Source organism: Saccostrea cucullata, unplaced genomic scaffold (genome assembly GCF_032062105.1).
Source record: "Saccostrea cucullata isolate Sc308-1 unplaced genomic scaffold, CSIRO_AGI_Scuc_v1 ctg84, whole genome shotgun sequence".
Taxonomy (NCBI): Eukaryota; Metazoa; Mollusca; class Bivalvia; order Ostreida; family Ostreidae; genus Saccostrea; species Saccostrea cuccullata.
In genome coordinates this window covers 714,228-736,752 of record NW_026938747.1, presented here as the reverse complement: position 1 = coordinate 736,752, position 22,525 = coordinate 714,228, and the positions used below count along the sequence as shown (strand labels likewise).

Here is a 22,525-nt window from a genome sequence, read left to right as displayed (position 1 = left end):
TAATTGATCATAAAGGTTTAAGTTACATACACATTTATCATAATAACACGTTCTAACAGCAAAACAAAATTTTCAAAAATGCAGCTCATTTTGCTTTAAACAATATAAAAACAAACAAACATGACAATGAACATAATTTGAATTCCAGCATTATTTGAGATTTATATTCCTTTATTTGATTTTTTATTTCAGGGGCTTAAAATGATGCATTATATCATTTGCACTTATTTCACCTGGTTTGGTGTATTATTTCTTGTATAAAAGAAAATATATTTTCATTTCCAAGAAAAATGAATCAAATCAAATAATATTTTAAGCAGGACAATATATCGCCATGGCAAAGAGGTAAAGAAAAACCCTCTTGTATCGGAGAAAATAATGCAAAAAGATTTTTGCTGTTCCCACTCCAATGTTAAGAAACAAAAACCTTATAAGTTTTAAAAAGTTATATGACACTTGAATAACATAATCGTAACATCATCTGCATATGATTTTGGCGTTTGCAAGATCATGTTCTTCGTCAAAAGGTTATCTTAAACTAATAAGAAAACCGAGAAAGTAGGTTGTTTATATAAAGGTATCAACTCCCGTTTGAAAAATTTTTCAAGTTCCATTTTCCAAGTCGATTGTGACCCTTTTTTAGTATTTGCAAATACAATATGTCGAAGGGCCGACTGTTGCCTGACACATTTCAAGCATTCGTTTGAAGTCTTTTCATTCTGAATTGCCTAAGGACGTGTCAAAGGGCACGTGACATTCGACAGACGATGCTCGCTCTTCATTCCTCCTTATCGAACCTCAGATGCACGTTATATCCAGCCTCTGGCATTTCCGGGAGTATACATGTATATCCCATGCTCTCATTGATTTATATTGTTTATATATTTTTATAAGTTGGATCCTTGCTCGATATTTTCATCTTTTTAATGTGCTTGCTCTGCCCTCAACTATATCGTCCTAGAGCTTAAAGCATGATTATTACGTTTCATTATTTCCGTATTTCATAGCAAATATTTCTTGACAGAAGCAAAATGTGTCGGAATCTACTCATTTACAGAGTTTTCATTTTTCCCTTTTATAATTTGAAATTCATTTTTAAATATCTTAAAAATGCTTAAATGATATATTTTTTCTCAAAAGAATATCAAAGCACATTATGTTTACATGTACATATATTTCATAGCTACAAGTATTGTTCATATCAATTTAGTTTTAATGAACATACATGTGTAACGTTGGAGTCCCTTTTTCTATTTGATATGATTTGGTCTCATTCAGTCTCATCATCAATACCCTCAAGGAAATAAATATCAACTTTTGAAATTAATTGAATTAAAACAACATAACTTACAAATGCAAAATTTATTTCCAAAAGTAATTACATTAAAAGTGCTTTGATGAATTTTATTCAGCGTATCTTTTAAAGAAAAAAAATATTATACGTAATCAATTTTTTCTTACAAATGTAACTTTAATTTGTACATAATCTTTTGGATTTTTAACGAAAATAAAATCCATGTATTTTGGGGGGAAAGTTATTTACAAAAATGTGAAAGTTGATAAATGAAAAGGAGAATATCGAACAGTTAATAAATGCATTTGAATTTCCGTAACAAATTTAAAATATTTCATCAGACAGCTTTCTTTCACATTGAATATATCTGAGTACTTCAAATAGCAAAAAAAAATTATTCATATCGTTGCACAATTCTATACAAAAACTCTAATTAAAATACAGTTTGTTACATAAATTTCTGAAAATAATATTCAGAAATCCATATACATGTATATAAAACTTTGTCTCTGGGACACATATTTTGATTTAAACATACTTTATTGATTTTGATGTGCTAACTAATTCATAATCAAACATATGTACTAGATGTATTTGATTGCGTCATATATTTCCAGTGTGACAATGACGTACTTTATTTAATACATAATTACACGCTCCTAAGACTCCGTCATACATTTTCAGTGCGACACAAACGTACACACTTCATCAAACAGATCGGGAATCTTTAAATATTGTAATAATAAATAAAATATTATTGATTACAAACAGATTTCGCAAAAACCTTAAAAGAAAAAGATCAAATTTGACAAAATATAACAAAAATGTTCTAAATTACTTTCCGCTTGAGATATGTACATAAAAGATGTTACCAATGGAAAGTATTCTTTTTTTTTCTTTACTTGTATTGGATTTCAAAGCAAAGTCAATCGTACCCAATACAAAATATACATTTCATCCTTTATACACATAATTTTATCTGCGAAAATCAAATAAATACACGAATAATACAAATATTAATAAAAGTTTAAATAAATAAATAGATCATCAGTACATTTGTATTTACAATTTGAGTTCGGTATTCAAGGGGTAGTTTACTGTATGCTTTTCATTAAATACTTACCGTAAATCTGGAAAATTTTGCTGTAGATAATTTTTTAGCTTTGCGAATGCATTGCATTCGCAAAAATATTCTTCTTAGAAATAAATCGCCAATAAAAATGTAAACAAAGCAATGGTCATTCGCAAAATTTTGAAACGTAAAAATTAATCAACAGCATTTTGACCCGAATTCGCAAAATAAAATCGACGTATCAATTTCCAGATTTACGGTATAATAATATTTACACATAAATTTTATTTAGTTAACAAAGATTCACTGGATAATAGTTTGAGAGAAAAATGTCAGTGTTAAATCGATGTATCAAAGAAAGGACCTAAAATCTGGCTAAACACAAAAGAAGGCAGGACAAAACGACCCCTAAAGAGTAGGAGAGACCCGGTGACGTAGATTGCAGCTTTAAGCCATCAATAGAGTTACATCCGTGACTGGTACAACATATTCTCCGTCCACCGTTATTATTATGAGCAGTTGTTAAGCAGCCGCTTGTAGTAGTTTCACAGCCAAGTTCCTCCTTCCAGTATGTGGAATTATACGTTAATCTCCCCTGAAACAAGTGAGGAAAATAATACTTATCAATCATCTATAAAATTATTATAGATTTTATACAATGTGGAAGATTTTGCTAATGAGAAAAGGTGTTTGTAAAGAATAGTGACCGATGTCAAAAAAATCTCCCAAACAGTGACAGTAGAAATGTTCACAAAAGGTACACAGCACAGATCCACAACAATACCGGATTTATGATTAAATGCCAGGAAGAGTACAAGCATTTCCTGTCTAACGGGCTTGCCAGACAGGAGTCTTACGTACAGATTATGTAGACAGATTTTTCGTATTTAATATATTCAAATCATAGAAAACAATTAGTACTAAAAACTCAAAAAACGATGTAGAGATATGTAACATTGCTGCATCAAGGAAATTATAACGAACAACAAGTTAATTCAGAAAATTTGTGTCCCCCGCTTAGGGAAAAAGTAAACCATGCGCAGTTCGGGGGGAGGGGGGGATCTCCCTGACTGAATTTGTAGAATTATTAAATGTATACTGAAGCAAATAACCTTTGACCTTTTGACCCCAAATTCAATTGGGTTCTTCTTTAGTCCATAGGGAGTTGATATGCAAAATTTCATTGGGAAAGCTCAAAGAGTTCTCGAGATATCGTGTGGAAAGGAAAGCGTTACAGACAGACAGAGAGACGGACGGACAGACCCAAATTAATATCCCCCACTTTTCAAGCGGGGGACAAGAAACGGGGCGGGACACTTTGAGAGGGTTGAAAGAGGTCCAAGGGAGTTTTGGTATAAAATTACATGTACATTGAAAAAGCTCAGAATCTTCTTGAAATATCGCCCGGAAACAATGGTGCAAGAAACAGACAGAATATATAAAACTTTGACATTTTGACCTCAAAATCAATAGACAGGGAGTTGTTATGTAAAATTTCATTGCAAACGCTGGGTTCTCGACGCTGTTATGTCAGACAGAATATGCGAATTTATGACCTTGACCTTTGACCTTTTGACCTCAGAATCAATAGGGTTCTTCTTTAGTCCGTTAGGAGTTGCTATGCAAAATTTCAATTCGAAAGCTCAAAGGGTTCTCGAGATATCGTGTGGAAACGAAAGCGTTACAGACAGACAGAAAGACGGACAGACAGACGGACGGACGGACAGACCCAAATTAATATCCCCCACCTTTTCTAGCGGGGGGCAAAAATGCTGACTTTACATGGTGTTGTGAAAATTCAGCTTATCTGTCATTCTCTCTCATTTTAATAATTGATTGAAATAAAATGTATACAGAGAGTTTTCATTTTCATAATGGGGATGCTATCTGCACAAGTCTTCTCCCCTCCCTCTCGTGGATTTCAGTACGGGGAGGGGGGGGGGGTTTCTAGTTCACCCGATTGACTCGGGAGACAAGTTATTTGTTTTTGTCGAGAGTCGGTCGTAAACATTCCATGGGTAGAGAGAAACAAAAATTCAAGATCCCTGTCCTTCCTGGGACCTGACGGATTGGGCTGAAACCATAAAAATAAAGCATTCCTTAAAAATATTTTCATTTACTCTTAAAAAGCAAAAAAATTATGAGGCCCATGATCCTGATAGGTCACCTGAGCATCATGCAACAACTTTCAAATGATTGAATTTGGTTCGTGTTTAAAGCTAGATGCTATGGCATTCACAATTTTGAAAGAGGCACCATTGCTAATCATAACACTTAACAATTGTTTAGTTCGTTTACTTTATACCCATGAGCAGGGTAGGGGAACAAAAAATGCATTTCAACTAATCAGTAATATTCAGCAATCATCAGAAGTGCCCCTACCACACCTGAACCCCTGACCCTAGGTCTACACATTGCTCAATTTTTGAAAAGACACCCTTGCTTATCAAAATTGTTTGATTAATGCCAAGGAGCAGATTTCAAACAATTCATTTTCAGCATATAAGTAGAGCCCCCCCTCTTTGGTATCTCTGACCCAGAGCCCTTGAAATTAACAATTTTGGAAGAAGAGTCCTTGCACATCATAACTATATAGGTAGTTCATCTGCTTATTACCCAGGAGAAGAGAAAAAGATTTTCATAGATGTAATGTATTTTCACTTAATATAAGCATTATAGAGCCAAGCCCTAACACCATATCCCCTGATCCTGAGGCCATAAAATTCACAATTTTGGTAGAGGTGCTCTTGCTCATCATAACTATGTACTTAATTAGTTTATTTAATACTTAGGAAGAGAGAAGAAAAGAAATAATGCATTTTCACTATATAATCAATAGAGCCCCACCCTAACACCAGAACCCCTGACCCTGGGGCCATAAAATTCACAATTTTCGTAGAGGCACTCTTGCTCATCACAACTATGTACTTGGTTAGTTTATTTATTACCCAGAAGCAGAGAAGATTTTCAAAGAATTAATGCATTTTCACTATATAATCAATAAAGCCCCACCCTAACACCAGAACCCCTGATCCTGGGGCCATAAAATTCACAATTCTTGTAGAGGAACTCTTGCTCATCAGAACTATGTACATGTACTTAGTTTATTTAATACCCAGGAGCAGAGAAGATTTTCAAAGAAATAATGCATTTTCACTATGTAATCAATGTAGCCCCGCCCTAACACCTGATCCCCACGATTAAGTACAGTGGTGTTAGAGCGGAGATTTGTTGAATATATAGTGAAAATGGTCTTCATTAAAAATCATCATCTGTTTCTGAGTATTTAGCAAACAAACTGAATGCATAGTCTTAATGAGCAAGACTGCCTTTTCCAGAATTCTGAATTCCGTGATCCCTGTGAACTAAGTGCAAAGGTATGATGAGCTAGGGTGCCTCTTTAAAACATTCCTCACCCCCTAGACAGGATCTATGAAGTTATATTATACTTAGGTAAATATAAACGAAACTCCTTTTTTGTGAATTAATATTTTTTGTATATTCTATATTTATCAAAAAGATGAATACTGTAACATAAGATTTATCGTTTAATAAGTTTTGATTTTTTCCTTATCAAATCTACATACTTGTGTTCATTTGTGTGGATGAAAGCAACGCTTTATCAGATATACCTAGTTTTCTTTTATTTTCTCCCTTTTTGTGCGTTTTGAATAATTTACATACTTACAAAACAGTAACCAGGTGTGTAGCAAGTGGCCGTTGCATTGTGAACAGTTGCGTTTTGTATGCAACCATCGTACTTGCAGGTATACTCATGACAGGAAATATTTCTTGTCTATAATAAAAATCAATTTTTTGTTTTTGTTCTTATGAAACATTGACATTGAAAAATAATTGTGCATATCAAAATTCATCTTCCTTGCTTTATATTCAACAATAGAATTTTAAGATGAAATACGAGGGACGTTCAATAAATAATGTCATTAGCTCGATGGCATACAAAAAGTAGTCATATGACATAAAGCTTGACTTTCTCTCATTATTGAATCTTTAATGAATTGATAACAGTTTGTGTGGCCACTTTTCATCGTATTATGTCATCATGGGAAGCTGGAAAACAAGAGCTATTCGAGACACTGCATTAAAAATGAATGGATCGTCAAGAATCAGTAAACTAGAGTAAAATTAAACGCTTCATTAAAGCAGCTGTAAAACTTGTTAATATCCCAAAAATACATTAACTGAAATATGTGAAAGTTACAGCAACCAATGCCTGTTTTATAGACAGGTGAACATGTAGATTTCAATAAACAAAAATTATATAATGGGCATTAAAATGGGTACCGTCCTTGGCAACAATGACTTACAACAACCGATGTAAATTTGCGAAATTTCAACAAATTTTCACTGATTATGTTTTATTGACTTTAAGACACATAGCAAAAATGATAAAAATCATTTTGGGGATAGTTCATACTGTTTTGAATAAACATTTTATAGTAAAAAAGTCTAATTCTCAAAGGTCACCCTATATTTTGAAAAATGAGTGAAAACGACAGCGTGTAGGAATATCCAAACAATTATTTTAAAAAATCGAAAATTGTACTTATCCATGTTTGTATGAAATTCTAACAGATAATGAAACTTGAATCCATTTTGCTTTAAGCTCTCAAAACAAATTTACAAAAAGATGCACTTGACAAAACTGCAAAGGCCTAAGAAGAGCAAAGAATTGCAGGAGCATAAAACAGTTTTATATGCTATTTTCTTAAATATTAGCGGTCTTGTTCTTCAAATTCATATTCGGGTAGGAAGTTCAAGTTTCTGGAGGAGTCTAGAAAACATTTTTTTTGCAAAAAATTGAAAGGTTTATGAGAGGAAAGAGACAGAATGAGGAATATGCTACATTAAGTGTCTTCAAGACGGCGGCCAAACCCACAGGCCATGAAGAGTAAAGGAGTTTTGGGGATAAACAGAAAGTTAATGTTTTGTCACACCAACAAAATTAGCCAGATCTTTCAACCTTTGACTTGTTTCATTTCCTAAACTTAGAAAAACATCTATCACAAAGAAAAAAAAAACAAGTACAGCAAATGATAAGATCTGCCATATTCCAGTATACGAAGGGTCATACTGAGTACTCAAAAATGTGTGAGAAAAACAGTTAAAAATTGAATGAAAATGTTACGGATATGCGTTTTAATTGAAAGAGAATATTTTAGTTAAATCATTAAGACTAAGTCATAGAAAAGCGTTTTTTGTTTCTTCCGAGCCCCAATGACATTATTTATTGAACGCCCCTCGTATATGGAGATAAAGAACGATATTTAAGCTCAAAAGTCCACAAAACAATACAAGCAGAGCAAACACGGACCTCAAATCATCAGAGATGGGATCCAGTGCCATGAAGGAGTGAGCATCCCCTGGCTACCGTCACACCCGCCGTGTGCTCCTTGTCGTGATCGGGAAATAACGGAAAACATTATGCAGTTTTGACTTACATGTATTTACAATACAAAAATATAGAAATGCTAAGAATATACCGCAGTGGTCGTAGCTTCCATGGTAGTAGTTGTTTCTGCTGAAGTTGCTCCTGCTGAGGAGGTTGTTTCCGTTGATGTCTCTGTCACTGCCTCTGTGGCTGGAAATTACATTTCAGCATGACTTTTTGTCAACTGTGTTTCTCAAGATATTAATTATATATTTCAGCATTTATTAGTCTATGAGGTCAGTAATGTATGTCCATTAATATTTCCTTGAAATATTGATTAAGAAATTCAGTCATAGAGAACCTATATGAATGTTTAATACAAATATCGACTTTTGTACTAGCCTTTTAAACCATTGAAATGCAAAGGTCTTTTCATGTGACAAATAATGTTACTAGTAATTAAATTCTAGTCAATTTTAGCTCGGAAAAAATAAGGGTTGTAGTGGTGATATAAATAATGCAACATACGTAGTTGTTATGAAAATTGTTTTTTTAGAGAGGGGACTTTTGTATCCTCCTCATCTGTCCATCCGTTTGTCTGTCTGTCTGATTGTATGTCTCTGTCAAAAAAAAAAAAAAAAAAAAAAAAAAAAAAAGAGATTTTATGGCTTCAAATCTTTTTAATTTCGTAGCAGTAAGTTATCATTCTGAATCATTGTAAATAAACAAGTAAAGGTTCCATAAAATACAATGTATATTTTAAAAATGTGCATGGATGTATTGATTTTAAAGCATATAATATAACATATTGAAATCAAAAGTGAAAATACTTTGATTCACTTAAGTAAAAACTTTGTTGTTTCAGAGCTGTAGAGTAAATTACTTGAAGTGAAAATTTTAATAATACAGTAAACTATAGCCTTTTGTGTTATGGATATGCCTGTCTGTCCCATTTAGTTTTGTTTTATAAATATTGAGCTGAGCTTTGATATGCATTTGTTTTTTGATGATCGTTACGCTTTTTCCATTCTAGATGACAATTGCGGGTAGAATACTAGTATTCTTTATCGATATTTCAAATTTACTGGTTATTTTGAAATTTTGCTACATTTCCCGAGATTTTATACATATGAAAGGATCATAATGGATAGAACTGAAATGATCTACGGTGAACACAGTATTAGAGAACATACTTACTTGAAGCAAGTGCTGTTGATATGACAAACGCTGAAAAAAAAAATAAATTCGAATTTAAAAGGAAAAACAACTGTAACAATGCAGTGTAAAATAATTTTTTTTGGTCAATGAGTATTTCATTTTAATTTCAGCGCAAACGCGGAAGGGATATATCATTTTAGCTTTTGTTTATAATGTCTAAAGATCAGTGATATGGGGGGATAAGCTTCTTTAGTCTTTCATAAAGAAGTTCGTTTGCAGCAATGCCTTTTGTATGCTTGAATACTCATGTGTGTTAAATTCTTATTTTTCTTAAATGATTTATCGTACTTTGTTTAATTTACTTCTTAAAAAGACATCGTATGTATTTTTAATATAACTCCTCAAACTTCCAATAAACCGATAAAAGGGCTTAAAGGCATTTAATCTTCGTAAAATATGTTCATTTAATAAACTGATTTCAGTTTAGTTAACCAGAATGTAAACAGATCATATAAAAATAATGCGTAATAAAAGTATTTAATTTTATGACTCATAAAATAATCTATATGCAGGCTTTTTTTTTTTTGCTCATAAATGTTATAGTTATTTCCAATTGTACAACTTTACACAACCTGTTATCTTTTGCATGTTGTATTAAGGTCAGACTGGACTGGGGTTGGATGTGCATGTATGTACGTGTTCAGATGTCTTTTTCTTAAATTGAGTATCCACATTTCAAGATGATACGTGAGAGAAATTATCTCCATTACATTTAAGAATAAAAAGTTAAGGGCAGTTATTATGCAAGTATTTTAATGTTTTATATGTCTTATTTTAATTTTTTTTAAATGTCTTATGTTGAATAAATCATGCTCCAAATATAAATTGCGTATATCTAAAATCAAATGAAATCATTTGTAATTCGATTTTAAATTGCATTAACTTGGAGGAAAACTCACGAACATTGCTCCAATTTCAGAGTCAAATCTAATTATTATTCAAAATATGAGACAGCACACTCTAGTAAATGCTTTCAGTATCATTTTATTACTATCCTATCACGAAGAACATTTTTTTATACAATTAAAATGTATTCCTAGGTGTTGTTCGTATAAAGAGACATAAAATGGTGAAAACATTAAGTAACTGATTTACACAACGTGTTCAATATCTGCAGAATTTCTCCTATTTTTGGTGAACCTCATTTAACAGCTGTAGCCATTAATGAATCATATTTTAGTTTGACAAGTCAACAGTACGGTGAGATACGTGCTATACCTGGTTTTTATCGATTGTTGATACCGGGATAAATATAAACGTAAAAGACATCCCTCTTTAATAATCAACATACTTAATTTTACCATCCCTGAAAGCAATAATCATGATATTTCTTATGCTTTGGGGTTTGGGGTATACAATTTCGATTTTGAAGTAAGTTAAATTTCCATTGCATATACATGTACATGACATATAAAAAAATATTATCGTTGATTTAAACTTGGATAAGAAATAAGAAAGTGGTCTTTTTTACGTTTCAATATAATTTATAACCCAAAATATTTCTTCATAAATAAATATGTTACATTCAGAAATAGAAGAATTATGCTAGTAAAAGTTTATGACGGTACTGAAATGGGCAAAATGAATATAATTTGATATTTATTATAGATCTACATTTACGTGAACATTATAATTCATAACTGGAGCTTCTCGGTCTTGGGGTTTTGCTCGTTTAAAAGAAGTGCATCCTGAATTCTTTCTCTCTTTAATTTATCTTAACCCGAGGATGTCTGTTGCTGCAAAAGTTATTGATTCTTGGAAATTATAGCCTAAAAGTAGAGTCATTTTGCGCATTTCAGACCCACTAATCCACTGGAATAGAAGACATATTACTCACCTGCCGTCAAGAAAAAAGCCATTTGGTATTTCATCTCATTCATGATGAAGACAGAGTCAGGTAATATCAGTAATCAACAGAGCTCTGGACTACAGCTGTGTAAAAGAAAACAACAGCCTTCTGTTTGTATAGATTTATCGTGCAAAATATAATAATCTTTCAACAAATTGTTCCCATATCGGAGGTTCGTTGGATATAAAGGTGATTTCATCACTTTGTAAGATATGTTGTCAAGCAAAAATTGTTTTACAGCTAAAAGAAAAAGTTAAGATATAAAAACTTGATGTGGGTGTTCAAAAACTGAGAATATGTACTATCGGTACTTAGTATAATGTAACGATATGCATCAAAAATCAATTTAGGAAGCAGCATCGTACCAAAATAATAGAGGATGTCATACTTAATCCCTCAATTAGTTTGTTCCTTTGAAATCTGTAGTGTAGTGACATCGAAAGTTATAATTGTCTTACAGTTTTAAGATAAGATCACATGCATAATTAAAAGTACATGCCATCCTTTATATTGGATTTACAAGTAAAAGTTCACAATGGCACTCATCAAGGGAAGAGTATCTCAGATGATGCCCACAAGAAATGTAACAACCTTATAACTTTTGCTTAATAAAATTCGGATGAGACAGGGAAAGTTAAAAAGAAAATGAAAAGATATTCACAAATTAAACCTCTACTAATTGAAGAATGCTCCAGCAGTAAACGTTTTACTCAACTGATTTTGAAATATTAATTTCTTATCCGTATCTTAATAGAATATAGAGTCTAATGCAAGGCAGAAGAATCCAAGCTAATTACAGAGATATCAAATCATTGTTAAAAATACATTGATCAATATAAGAAAATGACTTCTAGAAATAACTTTCTAAGTAGATATCAGGTTGATATTAACAAGATGACGTCGGAAAGGTACCGTATTTTTGTCTGCAGTATTGATTATTTTCAGAACAATGTCATTTATTGTCTTAATTTGATCTATGTTGAACCATTTAAAGAGATAAAAAAAAATACCATTCAATTTAGGGGAAAGAAACTTTTTGGACGATGTATCGCTAGATGCTTAAAGGCTACGATGAAAACAAAGTTATTATTTTCCTAGTTCTTAGTCCTTTGGCCCACAATCTCTTGTTTTGTATAGATATTTATTTTCATATGTAGAATAATAGTGGATCATGATTGGTTTTTGCACTACAATGTATTATTACTATAGTTACATGTTCATGAATGATCCCCTGATTTGTATACTAGTATTCTTCCGTTATATCCCGATCATGACAAGGAGAACACGGCGGGTGTGACCGGTTGGCAGGGGCTGCTCCTCCATTGTACCTGATCCCACCTCCGATGTTTTGGAGGTCCGGGTTTGCTCTGCTCCTATTTTGTATTGTTTTATGGACTTTTGATCTTGAATACTGTTCGTTATCTCCATTTGTTTCATTACTAAATAAATGACATTATTCATTTTTTCACAAGTGTTCTTATCCCTCTGCCCTAAGCATAAACGAGCTCTAAGCATAAATGCTTGGCAATGTTATACAAATTAAGGAACATAAATATGATAACTAAGCTTAAAAGCGATAAAGAATGAAAAATAGGTTCAAATTGACACCTGAAAAAGAATCCTTAAATAATATTTTGGATTCCTTTCCGAATATATTTTATGTATACAAGCTTTACTGAAACGAAAAACTTTTTCTTTTGGACTTATTACATGTAGTATTTTCAAAATCCTTTTCCAATGGGATTTCAAGTCATTAAAGAAATTGTTGTCCATATGTTACAAAGAATCGATAACAGAAAATAGCTTCAACATTTGAAGTCCCTTCCTGAAATTAAAATGAAAACCAAACATAAAAAAGTAACTTTTTTTGTAAAATTTTATATTGTTAAAAGCGTCAAACAATGGCTCTTTTTTTTTAAAACTATATCTCGATTTTTGAGAGGTTATCATTTGCACTTATATTCTACCAAGTATTTATGATGTTTGATTCTTTTAATAGAAGCAATATTTTATGTATGGTTAAAACTGCAGATGAAGTGTTTCTGCATCCGGTCTGTTTACAACAACCATAAATGTCATATATTACAGTGAAAGGACCGTTGATAAACGATTGGTCTAACGGAGAAATAAGATTACAGAAGCCCTATCTGCTGTTAGATAAACCTTGTACACTGTTATAGACCTCTGGTAAGGTTAGGCAGTTCAATTCCCGTCTCAATCAATGATGTAATATACGTTTATTGACCACTTGTAGCAAAGCTGATAATATTCGGTCTTTTGTACCTTCATTACCTGGGTAAGTGATTAAATGAGAGCAATACATTGGTGTGTTTTATTATTCATTACGTTCTTTCGTGCTGAAAGATTGACTGCGTCTTCGCTGAATTCAAGAACGATTGCTGACACTGGTTTGCACAGCATAAAAATCCATTGCCTCTCACAGATTTTATTCAATATCTTATATTTGCCTAGATTTTTTTGAACATCTAATTTGAAAAGCATACACAAAATGACTAATTTCAAAACAATTGTTATGAGATTGAATCAAATCACAGAAGTTATGTTAATGAAAATGACATGGCACCTGATCCCACCTCTGATGCTTTGGAGGTCCATGTTTTCTCTGTTCCTATTTTGTATTGTTTAATGAATTTTTGATCTTGAATACTGTTCGTTATCTCCATATGTTTCATCACAAACATTTCTACCAGATATTACACACATGAGTATTCATTTTAAGGAAAAATAAAATGTTATATACAGGTAATCTTTGTCGTTTTTATACACAAATAAATAATTGAAGCTTTATTTATGGATGTCTGACAAACTTTCTAAGATAATTAGAAATATGCTTAATTTAATCCTTAATTTTTATACTGCATGTAATTGGTCTACGAATTTTCCGTTTGACCGACCATGACAAGAAGCAACTCAAAATCTACATTGTTTAAATGAACTTTTGAGAAGATTACGGTTTCTTATTCTTTTATTTTAATCCATTAAGGGACAAAACTTAACATAAAATACCAACTTAAATTTAAGTAATAGAAACTTTGAGTTATCTGTTGTAAAGAGGGGTGCACATAAATATTAAATTCCGCGAAAAAATCCAAGCTGTTTTTGAATATTTTTAAATATTGGCTGCAATTGAGAGATTATTTTGAATATAATAAAATCACTATGAGTTATTTTATCAATGATGAAACAAAACCAATTTGGAAATATATAAATTCACATCAGATATAAAATTCTGGTATTTTAAACTTATGTTTATCGTTTTGAAATCAAACCACTGTATTCGAGTTCAAGACAGTTAGGTTGGTTAATTATCACTTTACATATTAACAACAAATTCCTTAGCTCGAGGAATTTACATACTAATAAAGAATTCAATTAAATATACCTATTTATGTTTGCATGTTAATTTAAGGCATTGAATTTCATCTTCCTGTGGGGAGATTGTTATGCCATTTATGTTTTGAACTATGTGTGCTCCTTATGCATTATGTCTTTAATTGGTCAGTGGACTTTTATTGTGAATAGTTGGATCTCACACATTGTAATCTTAAAATGAAAATTATTGAAAGTCATTAAACAATTTCTAGAATAAATTTATATACTAAGTTATATGAATGAACAGTAAAATAAAGCTCGTATAGCAATGCATACGAGAAGCAATAGACATACATTGATTTTGTGACGTTTGCAAATTACTTACACTGTGTTAATGTTGCAGATAACATTGGAAAACTCATTTATCACTTTTTAACTTGCCGAGTGTCATAAATTCTCCTCATATTGTATAATTAGATTCATTAGCTGCTAGGTTGATTTTAATATTTTATGTGCTGAGGGATGTTTTCTTTTAGTACCTGAGATAGAGAGAGAGAGAGAGAGAGAGAGAGAGAGAGAGAGAGAGAGAGAGAGAGTATAATCATTGAACATTGTATTCCTTCAGGTACCTTGCATGATATTTGTAAATAAGGTACACTCTTTGTAATTATATCTCTTACAAAGTTTTCAAATGTTCTTTTTTTTCCAAGAATGCTTCAGGAAATGGATGATTTCATCAAACAGACCATTACAACATCTGAAATTTACAATAATTCATGCATTCCAAATCCAATTGATATAGCTCAATTGAAAATCCTCATTTTTCCTTAGTATTGTAGCTTCATGAGAGACAATTATTCGAGATAAAAATCTTATATTTGTAGAGATTTGTTTTATTTCATTGGCATTCTTTTTACAAACCTTCGATTAGTGATGTTGAATTGTGACGATAACAAGATTTATACTCAATACAAATTCTTATATGAGGAACTAGAGCTTCTAGAAATATTCAGAAAAGGGATCAGGTGCCAGTGAGGACTAAGCATCCCCTGTCGTTATGTCTCTTGCGACATATGTACCTGGTTATTATACACATTGTATGAAATACATCAGTCAGAATTCGATATACACTATAACAAGGGACTGTATATCGAAACAAAGTCATTTTCCGACCATAGAATCTTCAAAAACTTCAAACTACAAATACTTTTTGGGTAACGTATGATGTTAGAAAATTATTCATACACAGAACATCCCTTACATATTGAATGATTAAGGATTCTGTTGAAAAGTGGTACAAAATTCAAAATTTATTTACTTATGATACTCTAAGGAATTTGCTTAGAAAAGAGAAAAATATTCCGCTAAAAAATCAAATTACATGCACTTTTATTAAAGTGACTGGCCCATTTATCTAACTCGTATCAAAATCATCAGTATCCTGCAACACTGTCTTTTAAACAAGAATATCTTGTGACAAGGTGCAATTTTTTATTGACAGCAAAAGCAATTGAAGACCTGAATACAAAGTTAATAGTTTGATCTTTGAAATACATATAAATGTATCGTATTACTAGAAGGCACGGAAAATTGTTAGTATATGCTTAAAAAAACGATATGAAACAATTTAGAAAGCAATTGATGAACCTTACTAAAAAGCTAATGGAGGTTTTATTTGAAATTCAAATAAAAGTGTCCTTTGTTCATTTAATAAGGAATGCTCTTATGGAGAAAGACGCAAAGTCTTTCTTAAATAAATCACACAAGGACATTAGAAATTAAGAACCATTCCACAAGTTCTAGCAAGAGCTAGTTACTTTGGTTACACAATTAAGCAATTGAATGCAGAATAAGTAAAAATGAAATTTTACTACCATGTTTTTAAATCTGGATCATTTAAACCAATTCAGGACGGGCGAAGGATATTGAAATTTAAATTACAAGGATTCCAAATCAAATTCATGAGCATTCGGCGTAAAATTAAAATGACACATACCTAATATTTTAATTCGTGATTTGAAACGACATAAATAGATCAATAAAAAGTGAATTAATTCATCAAACATGACTTGTCTTGAGGTCTACATCTTTTTTAAATATTTAATTGAGTACTAGTAATAAATGCGTCCTCCCTTTTTTATGCTGGATAGGCAAGTGAAGGTTTAAAATAAAATAACTGCATATTTCTTTTTAACTTATGGCTCTCTTTCAACCTTTTGTACTTGTAGAAACAATTAATTGTAACGAAAAAGATATGTGACTGTTTTATATTCTACGTCTTTTTAATTCATAAAACATTGCAATTTTAAATCACAAAGAGAAGTCATAACATTATTTACGACACAATCAAAATATTTCGAAATAGTCAACATTTTCAGAACTTTTTAAATGAAACATATGGAGATAACAAACAGTATTCAAGATTAAACGTCCATAAAACAATACAAAAAAAAAACGGAGCAGAGAAAACACGGACCTCCAAATATCAGAGGTGGGATCAGGTGCCATGGAGGAGTGAGCATCCCCTGCCGACCAGTCACAACCGCCGTGTGCTTTTTGCTATGATTGAGAAAAAACGGAAAAATCCGTAGTCAGTTCAGTGAATAAATAAAGGACTAAAAATTAGTATGAAAAACGTCAGTCCGCATTTGAATGATAAATTGTATTTGCTGACAAGGTCATTGTATCGATAATAGAACTTACGAAATGATGATTTTAAACGAGACTACTGATATTGTTTCATCAACTTGTTTGTCAATAATTTACCTCGTTTTAGAAATTGTTCATATGTAGAGCATGCTCTTGCGTTTTGAATCAATGAGAGATATAAACTCCGTATGCAGGTGATGAAGGTATATTGCTGCATACAAGTAAGGGAAGTTAGCGATTGAAACATGTATCTTAGAGCTTGGTTGTTAAATTACCATTAACGTCTTTTTCAAGTAAAATATCCAAATATGAAACAGACTTGTCAGACTCTGTTGCATCTTTTATCTCAAGCTCACCGGGATATATCATATCGAATAAGAATGAAAATTACCATTGTTTATTGACAATACATCGTCGATATATCCAAATGTCAAGTTGAAGGCCACAGCAAGTTTTTTATTCTTTACACGTATAGGATTTTGGACAAATTCTGTTCATATGAATAACAAAATAGGTCTGTTAATAACAGGCCGCCATTGGTACCAATAGGAATTCCAATGGAATACCTGGTCCCCAAACATCGCTTAAATATTGTCAATCAGGAATCCAAACATCTTTTTGATGTCAACCTCAGAGTACCGGTGTGTACAATCAGAATGTTTTTAACAAAATAATTTTGCAAATGACCAATGACAAGGTATGTAAATTTACCATATATTTTTTTTAGGAATTTGTGAAAAAGTGTTTTTTCTATCTAAAAATGACATTCTTGTAGAATGAAATAGGTGGAGATAACGAACAGTATTCAAGGTTTATCAAACATTACATAATAGGAGCAGAGAAAACATGGATCTCTAAAACATCAGAGGTGGGATCAGGTGCCATGTATGAGAATACCGTGGATTTGGACTCAGGATTTAAATATGCATTTGTAAGTATCTATTAATTAATATAAAACTTTTAATAGCAAAATATATTTATAGTATAAATTTCATAGAAAATGGAATATTAAACACAAAAATTAATATTTAAAACGTTTAGTTTTGTTCTGGAATATACAGTTATGCCAATTTTCATTTAGCTAAAAAAAAAATGAATATACCATACAGTAATCATACTATATTCAAAAGGCTAATGAAACCATATATAAATCAAGAGCAGAGCAAACACTCATGTGAAGCACTTTCTTTAAATCCCCAACGTTATCAAACTCATAAGGGAGTAAATATGTTAATTCGTAATTTGAAACGACATAAATAGATCAATAAAACGTGAATTAATTCATCACACATGACTTGTTTTGCGGTCAACATTTAAAAAAAAATCTAATTGAGTAATAAATGTGTCCTCCCTATTTTATGCTGGGTAGGCAAGTGATGGCTTAAAATAAAATCACTGTATATTTTTTTTAACTTATGACTCTCCTTCAACCATTTGTACCTGTAGGAACAATCAATTGTGACGAACAAATATGTGACTGTTTTATATTCTACCTCTTATTAATTCATAAAAAAAAATCAAATTTTAAATCACAAAAAGAAGTCATAACATTATTAACGAAACAATCAAAATATTTCGAAACAGTCTACATTTGCAAAATTTTTTAAATGAAAAATATGGAGATATATAACAAAAAGTATTCAAGATCAAACGTCCATAAAACAATACAAAATAGAAGCAGAGCAAACACGGACCTCCAAAACATCAGAGGTAGGATCAGGTGTCATGGAGAAGTGAGCATCCCCTGCCGAGCAGTCACAATCGCCGTGTGCTCTATGTCTTGATTGAGAAATAACGGAAAAGTCCGTTGTCAGTTCAGTGAATAAATAATGGACTAACGATTAGTATGAAAAACGTCAGTCAGAATTTGAATGTTAATTGTATTTGCTGACAAGGTCATTGTATCGATAATAAAACTTACTAAATGATGACTATAAACGAGTCTGCTGATATTGTTTCATCAACTTGTTTGTCGGTAATTAACCTCGTTTAAGAAACTGTTCATATGTAGGGCATGCTCTTGTGTATCGGATCAAATGGGCATATTAACTGCGTATGCAGGTGATGAAGGTATATTGCTGCATATAAGTTAGCGATGTTAATGATTGAAAAGTCATCACGTTTATCATACAGATTGTTTGTTAAATTACCATTAACGTCTTTTTCAAGTAAAATATCCAATTATGAAAAAGATTTGTCAGACTCTGTAGTATCTTTTATCTCAAGCTCACCGCGATATATCTTATCGTCATAAGAATGGAAATTACCATTGTTTATTGACAAGACATCGTCGATATATCTAAATGTCAAGTTGAAGGCCTCAGCAAGCGTTTTCTTCTTTACACGTATATGATTTTGGACAAATTCTGTTCATATGGATAACAAAATAGGTCTGTTAATAACAGGCCGCCATTCGTAACTATGGGAATTCCAATGGATTGTTGGGATTTGTGAAAAAGTGGTTTTTTTTTCTTTCTAAAAATGACATTCTTGTAGAATGAAATATGTAGAGATAACGAACAGTATGCAAGCTCAAAAGCTTCAAACATTACAAAATAGGAGCAGAGCAAACACGGATCTCTAAAACATCAGAGGTGGGATCAGGTGCAATGTATAAGAATACCGTGGATTAGGACTCAGGTTTTAAAAATATGCATTTGTAAGTATCTACTAATAAATATAAATCTTTCAATAGCAAATTTCATCAAAATATATTTATAATATAAATTTTATAGAAAATGGAAAATTAAACACAAAAAAATTATATTTAAAACGTTTAGTATTGTTCTGGAATATACAGCTCAACGCACTTTTTAAGCTCACGTGGTTTTTCGCACAAATTAACGTCACATTGTTTTTATGCAAAATTGTGTAACTAGACAACAAAATTTATTTCTAAAGTGATTTCTAAATTACTTTTAAGGTTATTTAACTAACTTAAACATAATTCACATATAATTATTGGTAGGAATTTGATATACTCTTGGCTTATGGATTGTGATAGTTCCAAATGTTTTTTTCGTGGTTTTTCGTCAAATGTAGCCATCTATGTACCCCTTCTTTTTAAAGCAGATTTTTTGCTTGCATTAACTAAAAAACAGTGCAAATCACGTATAATTTTTGCTTTTCTGTACAATAACATAACTCTATAAAGCGCAAGATGATAATAATATTTCTCATTTGTTCGACTGCTTTTCTTGTTAAAAGGCTGTTATTCTTCTAGGGTTACTTGCTGAATCTAGCATCACAAAAGATACAAACGACTGCAAAATTATAAAGTTTAAGGCCATAAATGTAAAAAAAATATTCTTTTCAGTGGTAAAAATTTCTATTTTTAAAGATGAACAATACTTTTTATCCTGTCTTGTGGCATAATTTCGTTATGCGGCGCTACATTTCGACAAAATCATGACGAGTATGGAAAATGTGCAAAGTACTTCGAAAAATACTAATCTTTAAGATGTCAATTTGAAAAGTATCAAAGAAAGATGGATTATTTTAATTTGTAAATACCCATGGTATAATCATACAAATGTAACATCCTATCATTTATAAATGAAGTCCTATTTAAATAATCGACTTTAAAACTTTAAGATAATTAATCCAAAGAATATGAACCTTTAACATGAGATATTAAATACATATTAGAGCTCTGTCTCGTATCAAAGGTCGATATAGTTATGCCAATTTTCAAATCATTTAGAAAAAAAAATGAAAATACCATACAGTAATCATACTATATTCAAAAGTCTAATAAATTCATATACTCGTATAAATCGAGAGCAGAGCAAACACTCATGTGAAACACTTTCTTTAAATCCCCAACGTTGTCAAACTCATAAGGGAGTAGACAAAAAATATCTATCTGCTCAAAATGAATATTGTATTGTTATTTTTCCAAAAACAAATTGCAATATGTTACTGCATGAAAACATATTTATTACCCAGAGGGTGATTGATTGCTACAAGAAACGAAATAGTTTTCCCAGGTCGTACGAAAATATGCCATAAATGGCAATATGCTTTGAGCCGCAGATATGAAATTTCATTGCGACATTTTGCATATTAATACTATCATTATTGATTATACATTTATTCACATCAAATTCTATGTCCAATAATTGCCAAATTTAGTGATAAATATCCTCATTATTTCCCAGGACTAAAGTTGTAGGCTTTAACATCAATATTTCTTGACAGGGTAAATCAACGCCTTTTACCCAGTTCTCCTGATGGATTAATTGATATAACATCAAACTATAAAACATAAATAATAGTATCCTTTGAGTATGCATACTTGTTTATATCGCACAAGTTGTTTTCTCTTCTAGATTCTCTTAAACATGTATCCTTTTGATCTGATTTTAAATTTAATTTTTGCTTAAAAATAGTTCTTTTTCAATTGAAGTAAGGAGATTCGAACATTTATCTAAGTTAAGTTAAATGCCAAAAGTACAGTTTGGATCCAGAAAAGATCATCCAAAATATTAGACATGGAATCAAGTGCCATAGAAGAGTAAGTTTTCCCTTGTCTGTAGGTCACATCCGCCGTGAGCTACTTATGATAGGACAAACAATTCCAGCCTTCAATTCTATCCCTTGGGCGGGGATGACATACAAATGTGAAAAACAATTTCTTCTAAACTTTGATTTGCAGGATTAACTTGAGTTATACCGAGAAGATTCTTATACAATAAACCCTGTACACACGATTGCTTGCAATGGTTAGAATTTGAAAATGGGTCAAGTGGAACAAAACACCGTTTGTAATTCAGCACCGCGCCGTCCTGTATATCAAATTATAAGGTAACATTTAAACCTTAGTTTTATAAATTCTCAATTAAAAGAAGTGACAAAAAAACATCTTTAATTAAAAAAAATAAGCTTTGAAATAACGAATTACAAAAACCAAAATTTCTCTTTTAGATCCAAAAAAGAATGGTTGTTTACACTACACCAGGAGTTAATAATGGAAATTTGATGTTGTTTCTATGTTTTTTTTTTTTTTAATTTTAAATGTAACTATGAATTCCAAATTTTAAAGACAATTTCTTTTTCCTTATACATTTTACCTGCATGATACCCAAAGAACTAGATCCTGCGATTTATAAACCGTTATTTATCTACTTACCTCTATATTAGACTTTTGCTTTTTTTGTATCTATGTTTTAGCATTTTTGAATATTTAAGACCATATTATACAAAGACTCACATACTCTCTATAAAACGATACAAAATCTCCATTAAAAGAAGTACTTTTTTGAAATTATTTTAAAAAACATTTAGTTAAAAAAAATCATTTTGATATTACGAATTTTTCATGAAATCAAAACAGGTAACAAATAAATTTCTGCGATAAGAAATACTCACCTTCCTGCTGCTTGTGTCTTCAATCTCCTTGTCCATCTACGCTGGTGAGCTTTAGCAGCAGAACGGTAACCAGGGAACGCGGTCATAACAAGCCTTCCATTGGAGGATTCTGCAACAAGCATTCACCTGCTCTGCAGTTGTGACAGTGTGATGAATAATTTTATCTTTGTTCTGTCTCTGCATTAAATAGCCGTCTAGAAACTACCTTGAAATGGGTATACTGATTGCATCTGGTGCTTGCTATTACATAAGATGGTTAACTGAATATTATCATTTAGAAAGCGTCTACGGGCCAAAAAAATCATAAAATTCATGGACTTCCTGGTAAATGTGTAACAAGGTTTTCCT

The 22,525-nt window shown here is 31.5% G+C and overlaps 1 protein-coding gene across 2 annotated transcripts; it reads right to left on the bottom strand.

Moving 5' to 3' along the window:
• Positions 1-1,347: 1,347 nt before the first annotated feature.
• LOC134251166 (uncharacterized) lies at positions 1,348-22,283 on the bottom strand. 2 transcript variants are annotated; one of them, XR_009988682.1, is made up of 7 exons: positions 22,178-22,283; positions 10,814-10,908; positions 8,956-8,985; positions 7,871-7,968; positions 6,055-6,162; positions 2,523-2,961; positions 1,348-2,455 (listed from the first exon to the last, which is right to left on the bottom strand). XR_009988682.1 is itself a non-coding variant. In XM_062733532.1 (6 exons), the coding sequence occupies exons 2-6, from the start codon at positions 10,854-10,856 to the stop codon at positions 2,731-2,733; spliced, it is 510 nt and encodes a 169-aa protein (XP_062589516.1). In that variant the 5' UTR covers positions 10,857-10,908; positions 22,178-22,283; the 3' UTR covers positions 1,348-2,730. The 2 variants fall into 2 exon arrangements, 1 of the variants encoding a protein (XP_062589516.1); XM_062733532.1 differs by having other exon boundaries at positions 1,348-2,961.
• Between the last annotated feature and the right edge of the window lie 242 nt (positions 22,284-22,525).